General features: G+C 43.1%; 1 protein-coding gene and 1 pseudogene across 2 annotated transcripts; both read right to left on the reverse strand.

Annotated features, from left to right (window-relative positions):
* Positions 1–186: 186 nt before the first annotated feature.
* On the reverse strand, positions 187–16,445 carry LOC106920438 (uncharacterized). Its single transcript, XM_088013660.1, has 24 exons — positions 16,136–16,445; positions 15,372–15,459; positions 13,785–14,046; positions 13,658–13,680; positions 13,081–13,345; positions 12,953–12,990; positions 12,081–12,366; positions 11,214–11,257; positions 10,667–10,937; positions 10,536–10,579; positions 10,067–10,358; positions 8,407–8,453; positions 7,813–8,134; positions 7,703–7,731; positions 6,804–7,086; positions 6,562–6,596; positions 6,412–6,476; positions 6,125–6,339; positions 5,798–6,048; positions 5,597–5,725; positions 4,945–5,083; positions 4,786–4,815; positions 3,190–3,233; positions 187–3,117 (listed from the first exon to the last, which is right to left on the reverse strand). The coding sequence occupies exons 3-24, from the start codon at positions 14,035–14,037 to the stop codon at positions 2,818–2,820; spliced, it is 3,405 nt and encodes a 1,134-aa protein (XP_087869786.1). The 5' UTR covers positions 14,038–14,046; positions 15,372–15,459; positions 16,136–16,445; the 3' UTR covers positions 187–2,817.
* A 684-nt stretch (positions 16,446–17,129) lies between these two features.
* LOC106920439 (NACHT, LRR and PYD domains-containing protein 3-like) lies at positions 17,130–26,547 on the reverse strand (annotated as a pseudogene). Its single transcript, XR_015765625.1, has 7 exons — positions 26,433–26,547; positions 25,313–25,426; positions 24,101–24,179; positions 23,727–23,955; positions 19,657–22,103; positions 18,797–18,843; positions 17,130–18,709 (listed from the first exon to the last, which is right to left on the reverse strand). The product of XR_015765625.1 is annotated as an NACHT, LRR and PYD domains-containing protein 3-like (transcript).
* Positions 26,548–26,615: the final 68 nt, after the last annotated feature.

Raw genomic sequence — 26,615 nt, forward strand, 5'->3', positions numbered from 1 at the left:
CTACAGCAGCAGTTCTGCTCACAAAAACAACTGGAGCAAACATGAAGCTGCGTGAAAATGTGACTCCATGGATGGTCATTCAACTCAATGAACATCAAACCCAATATTTTAACTTAAATTATTCAAATGAACCATATTTAGTTTCTTATAATAAAGTAGCAGAAATAAAGAAAGATGAAAAAAACCTCAGATTTAAATAGTCATTTTATTCAGCTTTGGTCACATGTAGATGTCATGCACATCGATCTGGGGATTTTAATTCTCCAGGAAGGAAAAGCAGATGAACTCCAAGCAGGTCGGGTCTGATGAGATCATCGAGGTTTAGACGATCAGATATAAATCTGAGGAACGATGCGAGTCACTGACACGAGAAATGAACTAAAATGTGTTCAAGAGAACGTGAATGAAGTGATCCTCCAGTAACAGAGAAGTGGAGCAGAAAGAGGAAATGTTCTTGTTTTGTCTTCAGGTCAAGTCAAAGTTTTCTATATTTTAATGATTTATTTCATCCAGTTGTAATCTAAACCCATTTTCCTTGCAGGGTCGGTCCAGATAAAAAGCAGCAGGAACAAAATGTGCATGGCATGAATGATGGTTGTCAGAACATTAGAGCAACTTTTCAACTGGACCCATGTTGGAGCAGAACCTCCAGAACCACCAGGAACTGAAATGTCCAGTTCAGTTTACAACAATATATCTGTTAATAAAAAAAACAGCAACTCAACAACAGGTGTTAACAGAAGTCCTGACCACTTTGGTTGGAAAAGATTTTTCTGTTTGTCAGTCAGAGGATCAACAACGTCACGATAACCAGAACCGAGTCTGAACCGAGTCTGAACCGAGTCTGAACCGAGTCTGAACTGTATCTTAACTGAGTCTGAACTGAATCGAGTCGGCACTGAACCTGAATCGAGTCTGAACTGAATCTGAACTGAATCTGAACTGAGTCTGAACTGAATCGAGTCGGCACTGAATCCTACTCGAGTCTGAACTGAGTCTGAACTGAGTCTGAACTGTATCTTAACTGAGTCTGAACTGAATCGAGTCTGCACTGAATCTGAATCGAGTCTGAACTGAATCTGAACTGAGTCTGAACTGTATCTTAACTGAGTCTGAACTGAATCGAGTCGGCACTGAACCTGAATCGAGTCTGAACTGAATCTGAACTGAATCTGAACTGAGTGTGAACTGAATCGAGTCGGCACTGAATCCTACTCGAGTCTGAACTGAGTCTGAACTGAGTCTGAACTGAGTCTGAACTGAGTCTGAACTGTATCTTAACTGAGTCTGAACTGTATCTTAACTGAGTCTGAACTGAATCGAGTCTGCACTGAATCTGAATCGAGTCTGAACTGAGTCTGAACTGAGTCTGAACTGTATCTTAACTGAGTCTGAACTGAATCGAGTCTGCACTGAATCTGAATCGAGTCTGAACTGAGTCTGAACTGAGTCTGAACTGAGTCTGAACTGAGTCTGAACTGAGTCTGAACTGAATCGAGTCGGCACTGAATCTGAATCGAGTCTGAACTGAATCTGAACTGAGTCTGAACTGAATCGAGTCGGCACTGAATCCTACTCGAGTCTGAACTGAGTCTGAACTGAGTCTGAACTGTATCTTAACTGAGTCTGAACTGAATCGAGTCTGCACTGAATCTGAATCGAGTCTGAACTGAATCTGAACTGAGTCTGAACTGTATCTTAACTGAGTCTGAACTGAATCGAGTCGGCACTGAACCTGAATCGAGTCTGAACTGAATCTGAACTGAATCTGAACTGAGTGTGAACTGAATCGAGTCGGCACTGAATCCTACTCGAGTCTGAACTGAGTCTGAACTGAGTCTGAACTGAGTCTGAACTGAGTCTGAACTGTATCTTAACTGAGTCTGAACTGAATCGAGTCTGCACTGAATCTGAATCGAGTCTGAACTGAGTCTGAACTGAGTCTGAACTGAGTCTGAACTGAGTCTGAACTGAGTCTGAACTGAATCGAGTCGGCACTGAATCTGAATCGAGTCTGAACTGAGTCTGAACTGAGTCTGAACTGAGTCTGAACTGAGTCTGAACTGAGTCTGAACTCAGTCTGAACTCAGTCTGAACTCAGTCTGAACTCAGTCCGAACTGAATCTGAACCGAGTCTGAACCGAGTCTGAACTGTATCTGAACTGAATCTGAACTGAATCGAGTCGGCACTGAATCTGAATCGAGTCTGAACTGAGTCCGAACTGAGTCTGAACTGTATCTGAACTGTATCTTAACTGAGTCTGAACTGAATCGAGTCGGCACTGAATCTGAATCGAGTCTGAACTGAGTCCGAACTGAGTCTGAACTGTATCTGAACTGAGTATGAACTGAATCTGAACTGAGTCTGAACTGAGTCTGAACTGTATCTGAACTGTATCTTAACTGAGTCTGAACTGAATCGAGTCGGCACTGAATCTGAATCGAGTCTGAACTGAGTCCGAACTGAGTCCGAACTGAGTCTGAACTGAATCTGAACTGAGTCTGAACTGAGTATGAACTGAATCTGAACTGAGTCTGAACTGAATCTGAACTGAGTCTGAACTGAGTCTGAACTGTGTTAGTTAAAGTATGGCTGCTCAGTGGTAGCACTGTTGCAGCAAGAAGGTCCTGGGTTCGATTCCTGGCCTGGAGTCTTTCTGCAAAGAATTCTGTTCCGACATCGTAGGAATGATTAGTTCTGACCAAAGAGCTAAAGTGGCTCATCTCATCTCCTTAATACAAACCTGCAGCTAACATTTCTCATTATATTGAACTAATCTGGGGTCAGCATATGGAAACCAGTTATTTAAATTAAATTCAGAAGTTCTTACACTTCCTCTTACAGCTGGTGCCTGGAAACATCTCCACCAGATCATTCCTGTTAATTTGCTTAAAAATGTCCTTGGTGAGCTCCACAGCCCTGTGGCTGTAGGTCTTCATCATCAGGTCCACCAGGTCTGAGGCATCGGCCTCATCCAGGAGAGTCACTGGGATCTGTGGGAAGCCTGAGCTCACATCCCTGTTCTTCAGGAACCATTTGAAGCCTTTCAGCTCCTCTTGTTTCAGGTCGTTCATCAGGTTTAAAAGCATCTCCTTATCTGATGTGATGGTCGCTGCCTAAAGATTTACAAGATCTTTAACAGTTCCTTGCTCAAAGTGCTGTGTAATGTTAGAAAAATGTTTACTCACTCTTTGTATCATTGCAGCCAGATGTTCATCCACACTCTGTATCTCTGAGGAGAAAAACCTTTCAGACTTTTATTTGGACAAAAATATTACAGACCGTCTGTACTTCCCCTCTACTTTACACAACTCTGTGGTTGCTATGGGGTACACAGCAAATTCAAAAGTGTTAGATTTTCAGTGATGGTGTTGTATGTTAAAATACAGTGTTAATTCAACAACATGAGTGTTAGTTTCCCTAAAGAGTTGGTGTTATTCCAGAGAGTTAAATAAAAGCAATTCGGTCTTTTGTTGATTAGAAATCAACACCAGACAGCTCCTCCCATAATTGCAACGTATCTGTGACGTCACGTGTCTGGCCTGGAGCGGAGGCAGCAATATGGCTTCTTGTCTGAATCATAACAAGGTAAGTTCCATGTTAAAATAATAATGTTTTTGACTATTTTTTATGGATGCATTAATTTTCCATTTGCAGAAGAGTATCTATTCATATACATAGTTTGCTTAACGTACGTTTATTTGTTTGTTTGCTATATATTAATAATTATTTGTTGTCTTAGCATTTTGTCAAAGATTAGAGCCAGTGTTGAAGACTTTCTCCTTACTGTGGAATCAAGACAGCCCTTCCACCTGCATGTTGGTGAAAACAAGAGCAGCACCAAGGACACTTCACCATCATTGATCACAAGACCATCCATGGCTGCTTTTGATGAACTTTCACAGCACACTTCACCTTCAGTGCAAAGTACCATGAATATATGACCTTTGTTGTAAATTGCTGGCAGTGCTGTTTGATGTTTTGAAATAAAAGTAGATTATATGCTGCAGCTTGTGTTGGTGTTTTTATAGATTCAAGTGGCATCTAATGTCTTTTAAAATGAATTTGGGGATTATTGACTACCAGTGGTATTTTCTGAGGAAAAAAAGGTTTTATTGGCCCTTGTGGCCTTTATTTGATAGTGAATTGACAGAAAAGTGGGTAATGAGAGAAGGGGAAGACGTGCAGTAGAAGTAAACCTGCGACAGCCATGTTGAGGACTATATGTAGGCTGTGCTTAACCATCTTACCAGTAGTATTTTAAATCTCAGATTTCTATGTTCTATACTTAACATTATTCTTTGTTAAATTAACATTTATAGTGTTAACTTTTGACACTACACACTAGTGTCAGGTAAATCAACACTGATGTGTTTTAAATTTCAACTACTGAGTTGGCCGACCGTGGCTCTGTGGGTAGAGTAGTCGTCTTGTGATCGGAGGGTTGTAGGTTTGATTCCAGCTTCCTCCTGCCACATGTTGATGTGCCCCTGGGCAAGGCACTTAACTGATTTGTGTATTGGTGTGTGAATGTGACTCTAGTGTAAAGCGCTTTGAGTGGTCAAAATTACTGGAAAAGCACTATATAAGTTCAGTCCATTTTTTTACTGTGTTGATTCAACTCCATCACAAATAACACTTTCATAAGTGTCATTTTAATACAATCAAGAGTGGACCAATATAGACACTTTCAAAGTGTTGAATTCAGCTCTCTAGGAGTTGAATTAACACTTCCAAATTTGCTGTGTATGAATACTTTTGAACACCACATCAGTTTGTCTTACCTTGTGCTTGGCCACTGCTTTGATACTCATCTGAAACGGGAATAAAACCAACCAATCAGATGCATTTGTTCCTCATAATGAGGCAAAGCTGCTAAGAAACAGTTAGTTTCCCTAAAGAGCCTTTTGTTCTGAATGAATAAAAATGAATGTGAACCGGACCTTTTCGAACAGAACACTCCCAAACCGGCTGGTCCTCTCTGTCGGGTCTGAGTGTCAGACTGAAGTTTCTGTTTGCATTTTCAACATAAACCTCAAAGAAATTTGGTTTTCCTCTTGGATATCGGAGTTTAATTCCCGTCTGAAAGCAGACAGGAGAACCGGCTCAGTGCAGCATCGCCTCAATGGCTTCTCATCTGAAACCATCCATCCATTTTCTTTACACCTTTACACCTTAGTGGGGTCGGGAGGGGTGCTGGTGCCTCTCCAGCTAACGTTCCGGGTGAGAGGCGGGGTCACCCTGGACAGGTCGCCAGTCTGTCGCAGGGCAACACAGAAACACACAGGACAAACAACCATGCACACACACACTCACACCTAGGGGCAATTTGGAGAGGCCAATTAACCTGACAGTCATGTTTTTGGACTGTGGGAGGAAACCGGAGTACCCGGAGAAAGCCCACACATGCACAGGCTGTGCAGCCCATCTGAAACCATTTAACACCAAATGCTTTCCTGCCTGAACTCATGTTCTGGTATCATCAGCTACCTTTACTGCATGCAGTGATGTTAATGTGAGAAACGGGGCCAATCTGATGGGAACCTGCAGTAAACTGGATGCAAAACATGAACATTGAAACCGTTTCAAACCTACTTTAGGAGAAACTTCTGCAGCCTCCAGGTCTGATGTGAGGAAGAAGTAATCGTTCATTTTCAGGGACTTCTCCGGGTCGGGCTTTTGGATCACTTTGTACCCATAAGAAGATTCTTTCTGGTCCATTGCCTGTGAATGAAACCAAGATGAAGTTCTGATATTTCTGACCCGTGAAGCTGGTTCTGTTAGACCCATAATAACCTGCTGTAAGGCCGGGTCGCGTGGGATGAGGTAAACATGCAGCGTGAGGAAAGCCGTGTTGGTCCGATAGAGCAACATGTTGCAGTAGACCTTCACAGGAAAGCCGGTTCTCATCAGAACCGCTCTGGGAGAGAAAACGGGTTCAGCCAGTTTGACGTGTGACGGTGAGACCTCAGAGACTTTCTCCACAGCGTCTCCACAGTCGTCCATGTGGAGGACAGCAAACTGCTCCAAAGGTTTACGGACGTCGTCTGAAGGAAACGCAAAGAGCAGGAAAAGTTCTGGGTCAACGGTGTTAAAAGGTTTGGTACCATCATGTTCTCCTACCGACACAGATCCAGTGAGGCAGGAACACCTCCGTCATCCTCCCAGTAATCAGACTGATGTCCAGTAAAGGACCAGCAGGCCGGTATCCTCTGCTCTCCATCCTCTCCAGGTGTCCGTCCCAGGAGCAGAACCGGTACCTGAAGACGACCCGTTCGGAGCAGAACCAGCGCAGACCAGAGACGCTGCACTCAAAGAGTCCAGCTTCACTCTGGAGGCTGAAATGACGTTGGGAAAACGTTTACTTGAAGTCTGGTGTTTCCTGAGCAGCAGGCCTGATGCTGCTTCACCTGTAGGTTGGAGATTCTGTCTGGTTCACCTCTGGTACCAGTTCAGTCCAGCAGCTGGAGTCCAGCTGCAGGATGCAGACCAGACACTGTTCTCACAGAGGAGCTAATAAATAAAATGTAAATATCACAAATCAAATACTGAGAAACTACCTTTTCTTCACGACCCTTGGCGACCCGTGAAGGTCCTGCTGGAGAAACAAGATTATTTAATCTCATGTATCTAATTTTACTTGAGGGTCGATGTTTTACAGAATCTCCAGTTTGCTAAAATTGTACAGGAAAAACGAAAGCATTCTGGTTTCATTGTACAGTAACTGAACAAAGGAGAAAGACTTAAACATGACTGGCTGAAGAGACGTCAGTGATCCATCGTCGTCAGAAAACTGACTCACCTGACGGACCTGCTGGGATGTTTCCTGAGATCTTCTGCACCAGATCAGAGCGATGAATCTTCTTTAAAACCAGCGCCGCCATGTCTAACGTCTGCTCATCAAACTGCTCCAACATCAGCTCTGCCACCTTCAGCTTCCTTCCCGTCTCCATAGTGACGGTTCCTCTCCCGGCTTTCCTGGACAAACTCTTCTGTACGACTCTCTGAAAATGTTCAAACTTTGCTTCACCTAAATCTTCAAATGTTTCTAGAAGTTTCTCCATAATTGCCGTTAGACTTGCTTCCTGAGGAGTGAAACAGATCATTTGTTTGTTGGAAATCATGTCTGAACAAATGAGAATATTATGAGAATGTTAGTCACCTTAGTGAGGCAACTTAAAATGTATGATAGTTAGAAAAGAGAGGGAACACACAGGCCTTCTCTGCCTGTAGAGACTACTGTAGCAATGTCCTCTGGGGTATTGAGACTAAAGTCAATATGTTTGGCTTTAATTAACAGAACCAAACACTGGCTGTCTGCTCAAACATCAGGATCCGAGACCTGAACCTTCCTCAAAAAGCTTGGAGTCTCCATCAGATTCTCTCAAATGGTGTCCTGCCCTGCAGAACCAACTGAAGAACAGGTCCAGTCTCTGGTTTAAAGGGTTCAGCTGTCTGAGTCCAACGTGGGAAGATTTATTCGTTTCTAGAGTTGCAGTCGCTGCTCAGAACCATCACTGGGTTCGGTTTATGGTCTACATGGTTCAGCTTAAACGGTTTTATTGAGCTGCAGTTTGGACCGACTGACTGCTGGCTTTAAGTTTTTCCAGAAGTTTGACCCTCTGAAGATGTTTTGGACTTTTCTAGACTCATTTTTAGGTGCATAGACCTGAAGATATGAAATGATGCAGCTGTACTTACTTTCTGGAACAACAGCGACTGAAACTCCTCTGAGGGAAAAGGACAAGAGGAACATTTGAAAATCTGTGACTTTTTAAACATGCTGATAATTCTTCCCTGTAAAGTCCAACCTGTTGATCCGGACCTGATCCCGGCCAGCTTCTGAACCACATCAGTTCTGTTCATGTCCATCAGAACCTCCTGGGCCACACCCACAGACTCCCCTCCTAGTCTCTTCACCATCTGATCCACCAGGTCTGCCGGTCCCTCCAGTCCCGGATCCGCCGCCCTGCCGGTCCAGTTCATGGGCCACAGCACGCTGACTGGGAGTTCTGGGAGGCTTTTCTGGAAACATGTGAACTGCAGCAAGCGTTTGAACCTCCAGACATCGCTGTGGCCCAACTCCATCATCATCTTCAGAAGAGTGCTTCTCACGGCCATCTTTCCTGGAACCTGAAACATTTAAAGACCTTGAATCATTTCCCAGGATCATGACAGGAAGTTTTATTTGCATCATCTTTCTGTAAACTGGGAAACTTTAGGTCAGATTTGTGAGAGAGCTGTGTTCCTGTTTCATCTCCGTTTCCTTGGTCCCAGTTCACGGTTTGGATCTACTGGATACAAGCCGACCTGCTCATTTCTCCAGGTGAAGTTTAACTCTGCCAATCATAACTCCTGCTCCACTTTGTTCTCTAACAAAAAGGATCACAGAATGCTTCACTTACTGTGTTTAGCATGGTCACTCTCTGATATTCATCTATGGACACCTTTCCTGAAGAAATGTAAAACATAATGTTCTGTAAGACCTTGAATTCATTTGAAATGAAGAACAACAAGAAAACCATGAAACATTTCCAGCAATAAAACATTGGAGGCTGATGCTGAGACTTCATTAAAAATATTGTTGCAGGAATTGTTTTAGACATTTCTTTCATTTTTAGAGAATTGCCACATTAAGAACTAATCAAAACTTTTATGTTTGAAGAGAACAAAAAATCATTTTATTTGCTCAGAAAAGAGAAACCTGGAGACCCTGGAGACCTGAGGAAAAGCTTTCCAGCCTGGTGGTCAAGCCTTGGTTCCTGTCGCTTTAAGAGGAGCAGGACGTCCCACCATGGGGACAGGATGTCCCACCATGGGGACAGGACGTCCCACCATGAGGACAGGACGTCCCACCATGTGGACAGGACGTCCCACCATGGGGGCAGGACGTCCCACCATGTGGACAGGACGTCCCAGCATGTGGACAGGACGTCCCACCATGGGGGCAGGACGTCCCACCATGAGGACAGGACGTCCCACCATGTGGACAGGATGTCCCAGCATGTGGACAGGACGTCCCACCATGGGGGCAGGACGTCCCACCATGGGGGCAGGACGTCCCACCATGGGGGCAGGACGTCCCAGCATGTGGACAGGACGTCCCACCATGAGGACAGGACGTCCCACCATGGGGACAGGACGTCCCACCATGAGGACAGGACGTCCCACCATGGGGACAGGACGTCCCACCATGAGGACATCCTATCAAGGTTGGGTGACTTATGTGCTGAAGAAGGGACGGAGGGGGACGGACGTGCCGGTGTGGGACGGTTTGTCTGACCTGCAGACTCTCTGGGCTTCTTTGCATCAGACAGCAGTTCAGCTGAACAGGTAACCAGAGGTAACCGTTGGAGACCAATGAAATGGGATGGCTGAGCACAACGAAGAGGAGAAACTGAGAAACGTGTCGGACAAACCAGATGAACTCAAACAAGATGAAAGTCTGGTGAAGGAGATTCAGCTCAGGATCTTCCAGGAGTTGTTGGAGTTTTAGTTGGAGGAAACTGGAGTCTCGTCCCAGAGACTTCTTCAGGTCAGGAGTTGAAAGCATCAGGCTTTTAAGTTGTAATCAGAAACTATCACACTGGTAGAGGTCACTAAGGAGGCCATTTTCTACCCACTTCAGTTCCCTGTGAGTGTCGTTGACGCTGACGATCCTAAAAGTCCCCAACAACGACAGCATGGGCTGTTAGGACCAACGTCTCCAGCTGGAGTTTCTGCCAGCTGGGTGATGAGTGTCGGTGTAAGAACGATGAAGCCACTTCCTCTGCTCCAGTCCAGTGTCACAAAGATGGCTCTCACTCTGCCTGTCCAAAATGTTAACCTTGTTGTCTTCAGTTTGCCAGAGAGGTCCAGACGAACTGCTGCGTTTGGTTCTGCTGAGTCGGTCAGTTTCTCTAAAAGTCCAGTTCCATTCCTGCATGTTGTGTTTGGGTGTTTGGGTTTGAGGTGAACTCCTCTCTGCCTGAGTGTTTCCAGATTAAAACATCAGGACAGATGTTCTCTCATCCTAAGAAGACCTGAGGCCGTTCAGACTGCAGGATCCAGATTTGTCTGAATTACCTTTAAGACCGGAGCTGGTCTCCAGGAGCCGCTCTGCCAGGTCGCTCCTGTTTATGTCCATTAAAATCTCCATGGAAACCTCCACAGACTGCAGGCCCAGCTCCTCCACCATCTCATTCGCAACGTTTGGGACAAACGGTCCAAATCTCAGCCTCATCGAAGGGTACCAGAGGTTTTTCCCAGAGAGGCTGAGGGTGGAGCGCAGCGACTTCTTGAAGTCCTCCAGCTCCTGTTTCTTCAAATCACTCAGGATTTCTGTGAGAAGCTGCTTGAAAGCTGCAATCAGAGCCACCTGCAACAAAACATCAGCACAAATGTGCTCATTATAATGTATTGAGATATAATCACACACAGCAGTTCGTATGAAGTCCTCCTGTCTTTAAAGCAACAGAATCTCATCAATATCTCTAACAAGAGAAAAGAACCGTTTGTGTAACAAAAGCTGAGCAGGAAAACAGACGTTCCTCACTTTCTGTAGAGCAGCAGAGCTTCTCTGGTCCGCTGGGAGTTTCTCTGAGAGAAAACCACGCAGAGCTTCAGACGTCAGACCAAAGCAGACGACTGACCAACATTTTTAAGGTTTAATCTTTACTGCCTTACTTGCTTGTGGTCTTCTGGATGCTGAAATGTCTGGAAGCAGATCTGCCCTCCTCATCCGTTTTAAAACCTCCCTGGTCATCTGCACAGACCGCTGGCCGAACATCTGCACCATCACAAGCACAGCGGGCAGCAGCTCCTTGACGGCCAGCAGTCTGTCTGCAACGTCACGCTGACTCTGACCCAACAGCGTGATGAAGAACATCTGCTCCTCTTCACTGAGATCACCCACAGTTTCCAGCAGCAGCTCGATGACCGACTCCATGGCTTCAACCTGGTGTCAAAAAGAAAATATTCTGCAAAAACAGCTGAATTTTGCTCCAACATTTTGATACGTTTTGATTCCAGATGTCTCTTCATCTGAAGATCCTGAACAACGGTGGCTTAAGAACCGGGGCCCAAAAACTGCCGTAAGTGGCCCTCAGGCTTTGGGCCCCTCTGACTGCAGCAGAGAGGAAAACCAACACAATGTGTAACGTAGCAACGTCTCACATTAAACCCATTTTAAACCAACATGCATTTAGTGAGAGTCGTCTTCCACATGACTCACTTTGTCGATCAGTCCGGGCCAAAGTTCCTCCACAGAAAGTTTCTCTGAGGGAAAAAAGATTTGATGATAATTAATGTAGTTTCTATTGACGACCAACTGGAGGAAAAATAAAGTTTCTGACTAAAACAGAAGAACCAGAATATGTCCAACCAACCAGCAGACGGGATGTTTTAAAGTTCAGGCTCATTTATGCCAGAGTTACTGTAACAGGTTACATTACCAGTAATGTACCAGGTAATAGCTATTAGCCTATAGCAGGGGAGCCCAAAGTGGGTCCTGGAGGCCCGGCATCCTGCATGTCTTAGTCTCTCCCTGGTTTAACGCAGCTGGATCAAATGGTGGCTCGTTAGAGGCCTCAGAGGAACATTGACCTGCTGAGAAGGTCGTTACTACCAGCAGGGAGAGAACTGAAACGTGAGGATGCCGGGCCTCCAGGACCGACCCTGGACTCCCCTGGCCTACAGCTATGACAGCTACGGATGTTTCTGTGCACCTGTAGCTTCATAGATGCACAGAAACATTTTGTTCACACTCTGAACTAAAAGCCTACATGATAAAATAATGCTGACAGCTGGTTAATAAACAAATCTGACATATTGTTTGTCTCGTTGCCATGGCGTTTAGCAGATAGAAATCATTTAGTGATTCTAACTGACCTGAAACCACAGACGTTCGCTCTGATTTAACTTCAGACTGAGAAGAAAGGTTTATTTTTCCTCTTTTGTTTGACTCATAAACCAGATCTCTGTGGATCCCATTCAGATGTTTTGTGGTTTGTTTTGTGTAAAAATGAGGAAAAGGCTGTTAGACGAGCGCAGCCTCCTGTCGGTGTGGATGAAAAGCCGTTGGTGTGATTTCTCATCTCACCTTCGACTCCACAGCTTTTCTCTGGCAGCTTCTCCAACAGGTCGGTTCTGTTCATGTCCATCAGAACCTGCCTGGTCACCTCCAGACACTGCTGGCCATATGAGCCCATCAGCAGATCCACCATATTTTTACAGTTTGACTTTTTCAGATCGCTCCATGAGATTTGTGGAAACTTGTTCTGGAAGGACTCAAAGTTCAGGAATATCTTGAAATTTCCCAGATCTAAATGATTCAAATCCATCAGAGTTTCCAACAGAATCTCTTTCACAGCTGCCATCGTTGCTGCCTGGAAAATGATAAAGAAATGACAGTTAACTGTTTTCCTTACATGATAAATGTCTTTAAGAAGCAACAGCTAATCAACATTTCTCTAAACTGTAACTATCTGACCTTGTAAACATTTAACAATAATCATTGAAACAGATTTTTTTCAGCCAGCAGCTCAGCGTTCGTACAACCAGTTAACTTTGGTCATGTTTATTTATTCAGCAGTAATTCTGGCAAAACTGTACCAGAAAAATCAAATTCACTAATTATCTGCTGTCAGGAAAAATCTAAAATTCATCTTAAGTTAGCAGCTTAAAGGTTAAAGGTCAGGTCACTGAACTAGTCTGACTGATTGGAAGGATTGAAGGAGAAACGCTCTTCTCTCCAGAAACAAGATGGCAGCACCAAATAGTGCTGCACATGAATGAAGGACCAGATTTCTGGACCGAAGCCAAATGTTTGGCTGAAATGACACGGTAGAGGAGGTGTGGTGATCCTGGCTTGTTTTCAGTCACAGGAGCCGGTCGGTCACCTTTGATCTTCTGTAAGTATCCGACCCATTAGCATCTAAACAAGCATCAAGGCCCAGACAGGATTTCACTCACTTTGTGGATCAGCGCCGACCGACGGTCATCAGGCGGTTCTGGTTGGGAGAAAATCACAGAAACAGGAGAAGCAGCTTCACAGAGATCAGAATGAAATGATTTAACTCGTCTCACTTTTATTCTCTTACTTCTGTTTCTGGGCCTGCAGTCCAGCAGACTCTGGACCAGATGGTTCTGGTTGATGTCCACTAAAATCCTCCTGGTGACGTCCACAGACTGTTTGCCGTGACTCTGAACCAATGAGATCGCTGCGATCTCCGGGTCGGTCCTCGGCGGCGCCAGGGCAGAAGGTTCTAGCAGCAGGTACCGCTCCCAGAACTCCCTCAAGCCGCCGCCGCTCAGAGCCGACAGCGTTTCCATCAGCAGCTCCAAATCCGACGCCATCACTCCCACCTGGGCGAGTCAGAGAGACGCAAGGAAATAACACACTTAGTATTATTAATATCAGTGGTATTAAAAACAGCTGCATACGTTTTACAGAACTGCACATTGTTTTATTTGCATTTTTCTTGTTTTGCTTTGTAAAACTGAACTTCTGGCCTCTGTCAGCCATTCTGTTTACAAAGTCATGTGTTTATTATGTGATCTAAATGAAATGGTTAAAATCAGCATATTTCATCATTTTTTACTGTGTTTTTCAGTGTGAGAATATTTCTATCTTCCATAAGTGAAATGTGTTGATGGGGCTGAAGTGACGTAACTTACTCTCTGGATTAAAGATGGATTCTCTAAAATAGAAACATAGAAAATATTTTTAAGCCTTTTATTAAGAAACACCAAAAATAATTCAGAATCACAAAGAAATTGCAGAAAGTCTTCGGGGCTTCCTGACCTCTGACCCCTGCCAGTCTGTGCAGCAGGTCCTGACGCCTCATCTTCAGTAAAATCTTCCTGGTCTCCTCCACACACCTTCCTCTGCACATCCTCATCATCAGCTCCGCCACAGCCTCAGTGTTTGCTGCCTCCAGCTCCCTCCGTGAGTCGGGCGGTAAAAACTTCTCTGCCACCATGAACAGCTTGAAGTCCCAGAAGTCTCCTGCACTCAGCTGATCCAGGGTTTCTACCAGCAGCTCTTTAGTCGTCATCGTTTCTGCCTGGAGAAACAAGAAGAAGCTTTTCTGAGAGCAGGAAGATGAAAAACTTCTGGCTTTCTAGAAACATCACATCTGTTTTAACGATATCTCTCTGAGGATTGGTGCCGTTCATATAATCACTAAACTTGATCACATCACAGGCCTGACTGGCTGCCGTGGATTTGTTGTTATTTGAAAGCTGCATTTTGTACTCAGGTAAGTTTACCTGGAATGGTTTTTATATTATGAAAGAAAAGAGTGAATCTTCAGACGATAAACCTTCATTACTGGTTGACTACTTGGAGAACATCCCCTGGCCTGAAGCAGGACCTGCAAAACGTGACTCTCTTCAGTAAATCGTTCCCTCAGTGAAACCTGGAGGACGTTTGGGTTCGACTGCTGGTTTGTTTGATGCGTTGAAGGAAACAGGAACCTTGAATTGCTGCAGCAGAGAGAACCTGTGATGAAACCTGCTGCAGACCTCAGACATCATTTATGGATCCAACAACAGAACAGCGACCCAAAACCTGAAAGCTGTCAGAAATGACTGACATACAGAATGAAATCTGCTCATAAATGTCTTCCCATCACATCTTTGTCCTAAACTTTATGAAATGTTTTGGTAACAGAGTGAAGAACTGAACAACCTGCTGCAAACTGGACTTTATTTGTTCAATTTTACTGAATATTTCAGTGAACAAATCAAAACCAAACTGTGGTTTGTGATAAGTGGGCAGTAAGGGATGAATTAAACCCTTTGAGTTTCTTGTGTTACTTCAGAGATCGTTCTGATTTCTTTAGGCATCAACTGGTTTCTCTGTAAACAGCAGGGAGATTTTCACACAACTTTCTGTTGTTCTGTCATCATTTTTCAATAAAACTTGATGATGATGTCAGTAAATTCAGTCATTTACTGACATTTTACAACACAAACAGATTACATGACTACAGGAAACATGAATTCCCCCAATAAAAACTTCCTTGAACACAACATCACCATAAGCTGCAGCCCTCTGACAGCTGTGATGTGAAACAGCAGCAGGGAAGAGGGAGAGCTTTTTACATTTTATGATCAAAACAGCTGCATCCTGTGAGCTGCAGGACAGCATGAAGCACCAACATGCTGCTTTCCCACCACTCAACTCGCTTTCATGACCAGTTACATCAAACCAGCCACAGATCCTGACCTGCAGCTGCAGGAGTGAAACCTGCAACCTTCTGATTGCCAGAAGGTTCTGCCCTCCGAGTTTCAATCAGCTGAATGTCAAAACAAAGATTTTAGTAAACTTACAGTACCTTCTGCCTGAGATTTTGTCTCATTTCCATGAAGTGTGTTTTAGTCTCACCAAATGTTTTCCTTCCTCTGAGTTTTCTCTTTCACTTCAACATGTCTGCCATCTCCTCCACCTTCATCTCCCTTTCATCCCTGCTCACCTGCAAAACCAAAGCAGGCTCCATCTGTAATGTTCTACAAGCATTTCATGAGAAAATGAACTAATCCTGCATGTCAGCTTTATATTTCACAAGCTCTGCAAAATCAAACTTAAATTACTCAACCCTGTCTCGTGCTCCGTTTCCGCATTTATCCAGGAAGTGACACCAGCACTTACACTGGTCACCTCGATTGTTTTAAAGATATTTAACTAAATGAATGAACACAAGCTCTTATAATGCTTAAGCTAAATACAAATGTTTTGAACAAATAGAAACGACAAAATGCACTAAATAAAATTCATTTTTCTGTTTCAGACAAGAATAAATCAAAGCTTCAAATAACATGTTGTATATTTGGAAGCTTTAACCGACCGAAGTAATGGATGTAATGTGATCTAATGTGATCTCAGATCAGGTGAGAACATTAAGCATTTGGTGATTATTAGCTCTGGGTTTCAGAAAGTAGTTTAATTTACAGCCGATCGATGATGGCTGAAATCCCTTAAATACGGTGAAATGTCCCTTTACTGAAGAACCGAGCGGATCGGCTTCAGCGTCACTGCAGCATCAGAAAAACATCAGCGGATAAAAACTGTTTTAAGCAAACAAACCGACTAAAAGTTCAGGACGATGTGAGGAGATCAGAAACAGGTGGAGGAAACTCCGCAGCGCTTACCTTCAACAAGCTGCTTCTTTCACGCAGATGTTTCAGGTAAATCCATCTGCAGGTGATCAAAGCTGTTCAGATGGAGACGAGCGTCACTGTTTCTGTTTCTGTGAACCAAAAGGTCTTCATCTGTATGCAGGAACTGAAGCCAAAGTGTTTCCTGCTGCTGCCTGGAGGATGAAGGATGCTGAGGGCAGAAAGCTTCACAGCTGTGATGCTTGTGACTCTACGGAAGCAGTTTGTGATCAGCACCGCGTTACAACAGGATCATTTTGATAAAACGTGATAGTTTCTTCCAGATGTTAGCGGTACAACTGATGAGTGTCAGAAACACAAATTGAATACAAAGAATCTGAAATGTAAATCTGAGAGTCTAGTGAGTAATTTCGAGTTAAAGTGTAAATCCCAACTCAATCAAAATGGTCTGAAGAACAGATTAACCAATCAGAAGCCACCTGGTGTAGCATGAGAAATACATCAAGATTCAGATTCTAACCGCAAATTCAATGGTTCTGTTGAAAACACGAGATGGTTTGACAGAAAATAATCATGAAACAATCAGCCCAGTTAGTTTTCTGAATTTCAAAATTTACAAAAGAAAAATTCCTATAGAGAAGCCAGGCTGCACAGTGGTGCAGTTGGTAGAGCTGCTGCCTTGCAGCAAGAAGGTCCTGGGTTCAATTCCCTTCTTTCTGCATGGAGTCTCCATGTTCTCCCTGTGGATAGAGGGCTCTCTCTGGGTACTCTGGCTTCCTCCCACAGTCCAAAAACACAACTGTTTGTTTGGCCTCTCTAAACCATCCTTAGGTATGGACATGGTTGTCCTGCAATGGACCAGTGATTCTGATGCCTGAAATGTCCTTCTGGAGACCAGGCCCTCCTGACCCTTCAACTTGGTACAAAATCATTTTTATAATGAAATACTGGGGTTATGTTTATTTCCCTTTAGCTCTCTTCCTGTCTCTCCAATCAAGAAACAGCCATTTAATCCAGGACTTCTGAATAAAAAATGTAAGTATGTAAAATTTATTTATATAGCAATCACATTGAAAATACAGGAGATAAAACACTAAAAAAAAAAAAAAATTAATAATAATGATAATAATAATAATAATAATAACAATAATAATAAACTGAGTACATACATCTAGTCTAAATAAATGAGTCTTCAGCTGAAAGAATCAACAAAATGAAGATTTCACAAGAGAAAAGCAAATCATTTCACAATCTGGTGGATTTCTTCTCTCTGGTCTGAAAATGTCAGATCAGTGAGTGTCTTCTCCACTGGAAGGGATTTTCAGAAGAGATGTATTAAAAATAAATGAATGAGAATTATGTAAAATGCTTAAAACAAATATTATAAATGGATGCAACAAAAGTCTGAACATTAAAGACCAAGACAGAAAAGTCTGACTGGTTCCATGAGGGTCGATTATAATTTTATATAGATTGTAATTTCTTGTGTTGCCATCATTTTACTTCAAACTGACACATATAATTCGATATACAGACTATTGTTTTCATTATGTTTATATCCAAAAAGGTGAAAATACCAAATATAAACCAACTAAGGCAATAAGAAATGATAAAAAAGGCTTAGAAAAATCACAATGTGAAGATACTCTGTAAAAAGTAAAAAGAAATAAATAAAAATAAAAACAGAAAAATAAAGAAAACGCTGAAAAATAAAAACAGCAACATTTCCAATAATAACAGTTTACTGGTGAGAGCTGTTATAAGTAATCCTCCTCAGAGGTTTAGGCTGAGGAGCTGATTATACTTTAATCAAACCTCCCCGTCATGGACAGACGACCCGGTGGAGTCACTGCAGACAGGTTCCTGTTACTCAAATTAAACTCTGAAACGTTTTCTGAGCTGACAGACTGGTGCATGTTTCTCCCATTAGCACAATTTGATTCAGGGGATTATTGGAGGTTTGTGTGCAGCAAACACAACATGCTGAGGGAGAGGAGTGAAGATGGTTTACTCAGCACAGAAACTCTGAGAACTCAGACCACATCCCACATCCAGCGTAAAGAGGTTCAGTGAATGTGGTGGTGAAGGTGTGGAGGTGGGTCACGTTGTCAGAGGAAACCCTGTAGAAGGACAGAACGCCGGCCGGACGGTCCACATACACCGCCACTCTGGCCGAGACAGAGGAGGCTGACGGAGAGGAGAAGAAGTAAGAAGAGGGGGATAAATGAGAAGAGGAAGAGGAGGAGGAGAGAGACGAGGAGGAAATGGGTGTTTTCTTCTTATTGTGACAGGAAAAGTAGCTACCATCACTGCAACACTTGAGACTCCAGGAGTGATCATTCACTGCAAACACAACGTCATCAACACTTCCCTTCTTTCTGATTCTTCTGTAACTGACAGAGACGTCAACCTCTCCTTTACACTCAACCTCCCAGTAACAGCGACCAGTCAGCTCATTCTGACACAATAATTGTGGCCAAACATCAAATCTGTCCGGATGATCAGGATACGACTGCTCCTGTTCCACACGCGTCACCTTCCTGTTGTCATCAGACAGCCTGAGTTTGCTGTTCACCGTGTTAGTGTCGATGGTGAGCTGACAGGAATCTGATGGAGAGAACAAACAGCTGATCATTTCCCCACACTGCGATGATGCTGCATTAAAATCAAATCATTCAAATGAGCAACACTCACACTTCCTCAGACCTGGTACCAACCACCGATCTCCATCAGGTGAAACCCTGCAAAGTGGAGGTGGATCAGTCCATCAGATATCATCAAAAACAACACTAACATGAACAATGATCTATTTTCTTTTAAGTCCAATCTAGTGTTGGTCATCTTCAGCCCAAATTAAAGTATAAAAGATACATCACCAATCACTTAGCAGCTGATTATCCATAAACTAGTGGTACATGGAAATATCCTAACTCCTTAGTGAAAATAAAACCTGTTTATTTAGATAGCAACATTACTAAAGGCAATTTACCAAGAAATGATTATATGCAGAAATGCAGTCAGTTCAGTGAAATCATACAGAGTCAATTATATACAGTCCAGTTCAATCATAGTTATTGAACAGTCAAGTCCAGAGTTTGGTAGACTGACGTATCAGCATATCCTAATCCTGAATGACAGTGTAGCAACAGTGAAAACTTCCCTTGAACAGGAAGAAACCCCCAGCAGAACCAGAACCAGAACCTGGCTCAGTGAACAGCAATCCATCTCAACCGACTGGGCGTTTAAGAAGACAGAGCACACAGAAAAGAGCACTGACCCAGGAGTACTTTCTGTGGTATGGAAAGTAAAGTGTTAAAAGCAGCAGGAGCTTCAGTAGTGGCTTCTTCTAGAAGAGAAACAACACTAAGCTTTGAAATACCCAGGTTCAACATATCACTAAAATATTTTTGGTATACCTAAACTTTGAGTATTTGGCTAATTCAGAAAATTGGAATGCTAGACTAGCAGATTGGAAGTTCAGGGGAAGACTAGAAAACAGGTGATGATCAGATTATTCTCCTCTGTCTGGAGGAAAGTGGTTGGTCTTTCCATACCTGAGAGATTCAGGTTTCCAGAGTTCATGCTCCAGCACAAATCCTGATTTTCCGAGATGATTGTAGCTCAGGTCCAACACTTTTAGATGGGAGGGGTTGGAGCTCAGCGCTGAGGCCAGAGAATTACAGCCTTCCTCTGCGATCAGGCAGCCTGATAGACTGCAAGAAATATACAGCACACAACTCAGACCCACAGAAACGGACAAAAACTGGTCAATTTTTAACATTGGTCAAAAAGTCATTGTCAGAATCTACAGAAATCCAGAAAATGGTTGAAAAACTGAAAATATGTAAATTAATTTGATCCTGTTGACTAGCATAAAGAGCGGCAGCCATGCAGGCTCTGAGCATCACCTGAGAACCTCCAGTTTGCAGTTTGGACTCTCCAGTCCAGCACAGAGCAGCTTCACTCCTGAATCCTGCAGGTCGTTGTTACTCAGGTCCAGTTCTCTGAGACTGCAGGACTGGGAGCTGAGAACTGAAGCCAAAGATTTGCAGCTTTTATCAGAGAGGTTACATCCACTCAGTCTGAGGATGAAATGTACAGAAAAGAAAATGTTAATGAGCAATCTGTCTTTTTTTACTCTGCCTGTAATTTTAATTGTTTCTGTATCAAAAGTCATGTGGAGCAGTGTGCACTAACAGAGCTTTGTTGGAAGCTTTGATGATTGGCAGCAGCTTCAGGAGAACCTCCTCTGAAGCTGAGTATTTCTTCAGGTCAAACACATCCAGATCTTTCTCTGAAGACAGTAAGATGAAGATCAGAGCTGACCACTGAGCAGGAGACAGTTCATCTGTGGAGAGACTTCCTGAACTCAGGGACTGTTGGATCTCCTCCTCTAGAGAACGATCATTCAGTTCATTCAGGCAGTGGAACAGATTGATGCTTTTCTCCACTGTAAGATCATCATTGATCTTGTCCTTGATGTATTTAACTGTATGTTGGTTGGTCTGTATGTCAGTTCCTCTCTGTGACATCAGATGTTGTAGCAGACTCTGATTGGTCTGCAGAGAAAGTCCCAGGAGGAAGCGGAGGAACAAGTCCAGGTTTCCGTTTGGAAACTGTAGGGCCTTGTTTACCGCACTCTGATAAAAGCGTCCTGGATCAACCTTTTTCTTAAAGAAAAAGAACCACCACATCCAGAAGAAATTCTGTGTTTCTTCCATCAGGTTGACTCCAGAGTTGATGAAGGTCAGATGGACATGAAGAGCAGCCAGAAACTCCTGAACACTCAGATGGACGAAGCAGAACACCGTGTCCTGGTACAGCCCTCTCTCCTCTCTAAAGATCTGTGTGAACACTCCTGAGTACACTGAGGCTGCTCTGATATCGATGCCACACTCTGTCAGGTCTGATTCATAGAAGATCAGGTTTCCTTTCTGCAGCTGATCAAAAGCCAGTTTCCCCAGAGACTCAATCATCTTCCTGCTCTCTGGACTCCAGTGTGGATCTGTTTCAGCTCCTCCATCATACTTGACCTTCTTCACTTTGGTCTGAACCACCAGGAAGTGGATGTACATCTCAGTCAGGGTTCTGGGCAGCTCTCCTCCCTCTCTGGTCTCCATCACATCCTCCAGAACTGTAGCAGTGATCCAGCAGAAGACTGGGATGTGGCACATGATGTGGAGGCTTCGTGACGTCTTCATGTGGGAGATGATCCTGCTGGCCTGCTGCTCATCTCTGAATCTCTTCCTGAAGTACTCCTCCTTCTGGGGGTCATTGAACCCTCTGACCTCTGTCACCATGCCAACACACTGAGGAGGGATCTGATTGGCTGCTGCAGGCCGTGTGGTTATCCAGAGGAGAGCAGAGGGAAGCAGTTTCCCCCTGATGAGGTTTGTCAGCAGAACATCCACTGAGCTGGACTCTGTAGCCTCAGTCAGGATCTCCTTGTTGTGGAAGTCCAGCGGAAGTCGACTCTCATCCAGGCCATCAAAGATGAACAGAACCTGGAAGTGTTCAAAGCTGCAGATTCCTTTGGTTTCAGTAAAGAAGTGATGAATCAGTCCCACCAAGCTGAACTTTTTCTCTCTCAGCACATTCAGCTCTCTGAAGGTGAATGGAAATATGAAGTGGATGTTCTGGTGGGCTTTGTCTTCAGCCCAGTCCAGAGTGAACTTCTGTGTTAAGACAGTTTTCCCAATGCCAGCCACTCCCTTTGTCATCACTGTTCTGATTGGTTGATCTCTTCCAGGTGGGACTTTAAAGATGTCTTCTTGTCTGATTGCTGTTTCTGGTCTGTGTGGTTTCCTGGATGCTGCTTCAATCTGTCTGACCTCATGTTCATCATTGACCTCTCCAGTCCCTCCCTCTGTGATGTGGAGCTCTGTGTAGATCTGGTTCAGAGGGGTTGGACTTCCTGCTTTAGCGATTCCCTCAAACACAGACTGGAACTTCTTCTTCAGAGCTGCTTTATGTTTGGGCTCACAAACAGCAACACGATGTTCTGAATTATCACAAAAACATAATTAGCATAATGAGACAATTCACATCTATGTCTCTTAAACAGAGATCATCCAAATACAGCGCCTTTCAAAGGTATTTGTAGCTATTGAACCATTTATAAGTTGTCACTTTACAACTGCAAAGTTTTTATTGGGGTTGTATTGATTGGGGTTGTACAGTACTGTGGTTCATAGTGCCTCAATGCACTGTGGGTAGGGCACCAAGTGGTCGAGGGGGAGAGAGCAGCGATCAGGCTCAATCGCTACATTAAGTCAGAATGACAACATATTTAACTAAAAATGTGTGAATAGATAAGAAATACATAAATCTGCTCCATAAAAAGATGAATCTCCTTCAGTCTCCCCCATGGTGCCCATCCCTCACTCTCAAGTTTGAACACAGCCTCAAAAATCCATCAAGTCGAACAAGAGACAAAGAAGAAACAACACAAAGAAGAAACTTGTGTTATCTTCCTCCCTCTTCTCTGAAGTGAGCCGTGGATTTGTCACGGCTGTGAGGGAGAGAAGCAGGATAGAGGATCAAAATTATTTTCCTGTTGATGGACAAATCATTTTACATGTAGTAAGCATGTAGAAAGCAGGACACAATATTGCTTTGAATAAATGGAAAACTTGATAAATTAAAATTACAATAGCAACAAAGGCTTTGAACAGCAGTGTTATCTAAAATAACTTCAGGTGAAAATGTTCACCTGTGCAGAATGTACGCATTTCTGATTTTAACAGGCTGCTGCTAATTAATCTTCCTCAGGGAAACAAAACCTGCCATGATTACATAGAATATGAAGAATTGTCCTCAAGTAGGAGCAGCACTACTCCACCATATTTATTCTCAAGAAAAACTAAGAAATATCCATCAAAGAAATAAGAAATGTAGAATAATCCTGTGGGACTTTCAGATACTAATGGACTACACTGTAAAAACAAAATATTACCAATAAATGTTGCTCTGGACTCTACTGCAAATATCTTAGTAGACTTGAAAAAAGACAAAACTAACTTAGAAATAACTTTTCAGCAAGAAATGGGAGCTTGGTTTAAGTCAGTAATTCTGTAATATGGATTAAAAAGTATTTGTTCCATTGACAGTTTATTTCACTTATCACCAGATAGTTTTCCAATTTTATAAGTGACACAAAAGGACTACAACTTTTTAATCAATATAAAAGAATTATTGACTTGAGACAAGCTGCTAGTAAGATTTTGCATCGTCGTCGTTGATGGGCAGCAGAAGACAGCCGCTGTGCTCGATGCAGCTTTCCTAAATGATGGAAGCAACGGAGGAGAGAAGCTGGAGAACCACCAGAGGCTCAGGGAGGAGCTGCAGCGGGCCTAGCAGGTAAAGGTAGCGGTTTTACCCCGGAGCATTGGAGCACTGGGGGAAGTGAGACTGGACAGGTGGTTCCAACAAATACCTGGAGAAACAGCTGGCATCTCAGTTCAGAGGAGAACAATCATAGAAACAGATAAAATACTGTGATATGTTGTAACATGACAAAATGGGAAAGAGTTTTGGGGGCGCTGATACTTTAGCAAGACTCTGTAAAAGATTTCCATTCATCGTTCATCTATCTGGTTAAATCTTCATGAAAACATGATCTTACTGCTCTGCAGGCGGACAGCCAGCTGCTCCTGCTTCATCCTCCTCAGAAAATGTACAATGATCTTCACAAAAGCTTTTCTGCTGCTTCTCTCCTGCTCTTCATCGCCCTCCAACACATTCTCATCCTCCCTCTGACTCTCAGCGAGTTTTGGACAGTCATCAGAGCTCAGAAACGTCTGGATGATCTTCAGCTCGTTTCGCACAAAGCTAACGATGTTGTCCTCCAGCATCTGGAACAGGATCAGATATGAAGGACTCATCAGGCAGATTCAGGGCAGATGGCTGCTGAACAGAGAGACAAGTCTCCGTCCAGGAACAGCAGCATGGAGATTATTGTAACCAGAACAGATGTAGCGTAGCTGCACATGTACACACCATGAATATGGAGTCCAGCTGTGCTTGATCCTGCTGTTCAGGCTGAACAATGGGAACATCTAACTTCTGCCCATCATCTCTGAGGAGGAACCATGAATAATTAGCTCCTATTAGAAAACCTGTTGTCTCCTCTGCTCATCTTCAGGATGTGCAAATACCGGGCCGCTCAGTCCAGAACATCAGTCAGTTTATTTACAGAAACTTTCTCAGTGGAAGGAAGCAATGTGGAAGATGTCGGATCATATAGTGGACCATGTGAACCCGTCCTGCTGGTTCCGGAAGCAAACCTAGTTTTTAAAATATCCAGCAGCTGTAGAACATTTTGTCTTTTCACACAAACTGGAGGGTTAACTTTAGAAGAGTTCAGAACCTGGAAAACTTATTTCAACAAGAGTCAGAAGAGAAGAAATAAATAGATTAAAACATTGCAGAGAACAAAAGTCAAAAGAGTCCAGCTGACAGTGGATTCTGGTGGATTGGTGGGTTCAGACCAGCAGATCCGATTGTCTCGGTTTGTGTTGGACGTTTCCCAACAAACAGAAGAGAAGCTTGATTTGATTACAGCTGTGAAGGTTTTGATTGCTGAACATCTAAGATGTTCTTGTCATGTGCCTTTTGGTAAGAAAAGAGGTTTTCTGTTTGATGTTAAAGGAGACAGCTTGGACCCGGATAAGTTCTGTTCTGGGTCAGGAAGGCAACAGAACCGTTGGTGTCGAGCATCAAGTCGTGTCCTGCTGTTTTATGTAGAGGTTTTCTGTGTGAGGACAGATAAACTATTCAGATAACCCAAAAGCAAAGAGGAAGGAAGAGAATATTATACAGTTTATATTAAACTTATTTTACTGAATTCAGGTTCTTGAAGAGGATTTACTTTCTTTTTCTCACAACTGTTCAGGTGAATGTTTACTTCATGGTTTGTGTTGTTCATTTATTTCATTCTTACTCTAATTTCTCTGTCACGTTTTTACATTTGCAGCTGATCCAGATACACACCTGTAACCGCTACAAGATGAATTTTGTCAAGACAAATGAAGTTTTGTGCCTTCAGTGACAAAATAAACATCAGTGACAAATAACTGGTCAATATATAATGACTGTAATATAATTTATTACAGTCAAACTTCAGACTGTGAACCTGAAACATCCCACCAATAAAATGAAATTGAAAATCAAATATTCCACTGAAACACGTCAGACGGATTTAAAGCTCACCTCCTTGCAGCCGCGGTGCGGCTGGACGTGAACTCGATGTTCTGAAACATGGACTCGTTGCTGCTGAAGGACTCGGGTCCAGGTTCTTCCTCTGGTTTCTCTCTCTGATGGATCCTAGGAGGAAAACATTCCTGATGACTTTCCTCTGCATTTCACCCAAATCTGATTCTGTAAAACTGAATGTGTTACTAATTATTCATCGGAAATAAAAGCTGGAGGGGAAAAAAAAAGATAAAATTCTAAACATACAATTATGACAAAAACATATTTAAGATATCATTTATCATCTTTAATAAATTTCTCAGTGTCTTTGGAAAAACCAAAACGCACAGTGTGTCTGATGGACCCGTGTGTTTAACATCAGTAAAGTGGGTGGCCATGCTGGAGCTGGTCCCCGGGTCACAGACGGGCTTTGGTTCTGGTTCCAGTCCGTTTCCATGTTCAGATCCAGCACCAGGCTCCGGTTCTGGACTGAGACTGTGAGTAAAGGCAGGTTAACGGGTCTCTGCAGCATCAGAGCTGACAGAACTCGGATCAGCAGAATAAACAGAACCAATACTGCTGAGACTGGAGACAAACTAGTTTTACTTTTTTGCTGAATTTATGGATTTATTGCTGCTATAGATAATGGAAACAGCTGAAAGAGAATCAAACTGTAATTAAAACAGAATTCATAAGACCTGCACCATGTGAAGGAGTCAGAGATCAGATTCTCACACATGCAGGTTGTTTGAGTCACTGATTAAACAAAATGCATTTTTTAATGTTAATAATTGTAAAAGTTATTGTTATTCACATCTTTCTAATTTCAGGACAGTGTTGATGATTGTTTCTGATGATCTGACATTTTAATCCAAATTATTGACAATGACTTGGTGGACAGATTACAGTGGAGACAGTTTTTTATTTGGCCTGTTTAGTATAATACTGTAGTAACATGAACCACATTCTGCTTCATTTTCAGCCACATTTTATCCACATTGACCAGTTATTTATTTTTTATTACAGTCAAATAATTTCCCAGAGTTTTAATACCATCTGATTTTATCTTCTGCTTTATTCCTGTTTCACTCGTCGACAGCCTTGGTTTGCATTGAGCAGTTAGAGATGCTGACCTCACCTCTGACCTTTGCTCTGACCCTCAGGTTCTCCACACGGATCAGTTTTAGAGAGGGGGTCTGCCTCCCCTCGGTCCTCACTCCGATCCATGCTGCTGAGTTCACACCAGATCACACACACTTCCTACTTTCACCTGCAGAGGAAACTCACATCATTCATCTGCATGTTAACACTACTGGATAAA

Source organism: Poecilia mexicana, unplaced genomic scaffold (assembly GCF_051168715.1).
Source record: "Poecilia mexicana isolate PSO_F unplaced genomic scaffold, ASM5116871v1 scaffold_16, whole genome shotgun sequence".
NCBI lineage: Eukaryota > Metazoa > Chordata > Actinopteri > Cyprinodontiformes > Poeciliidae > Poecilia > Poecilia mexicana.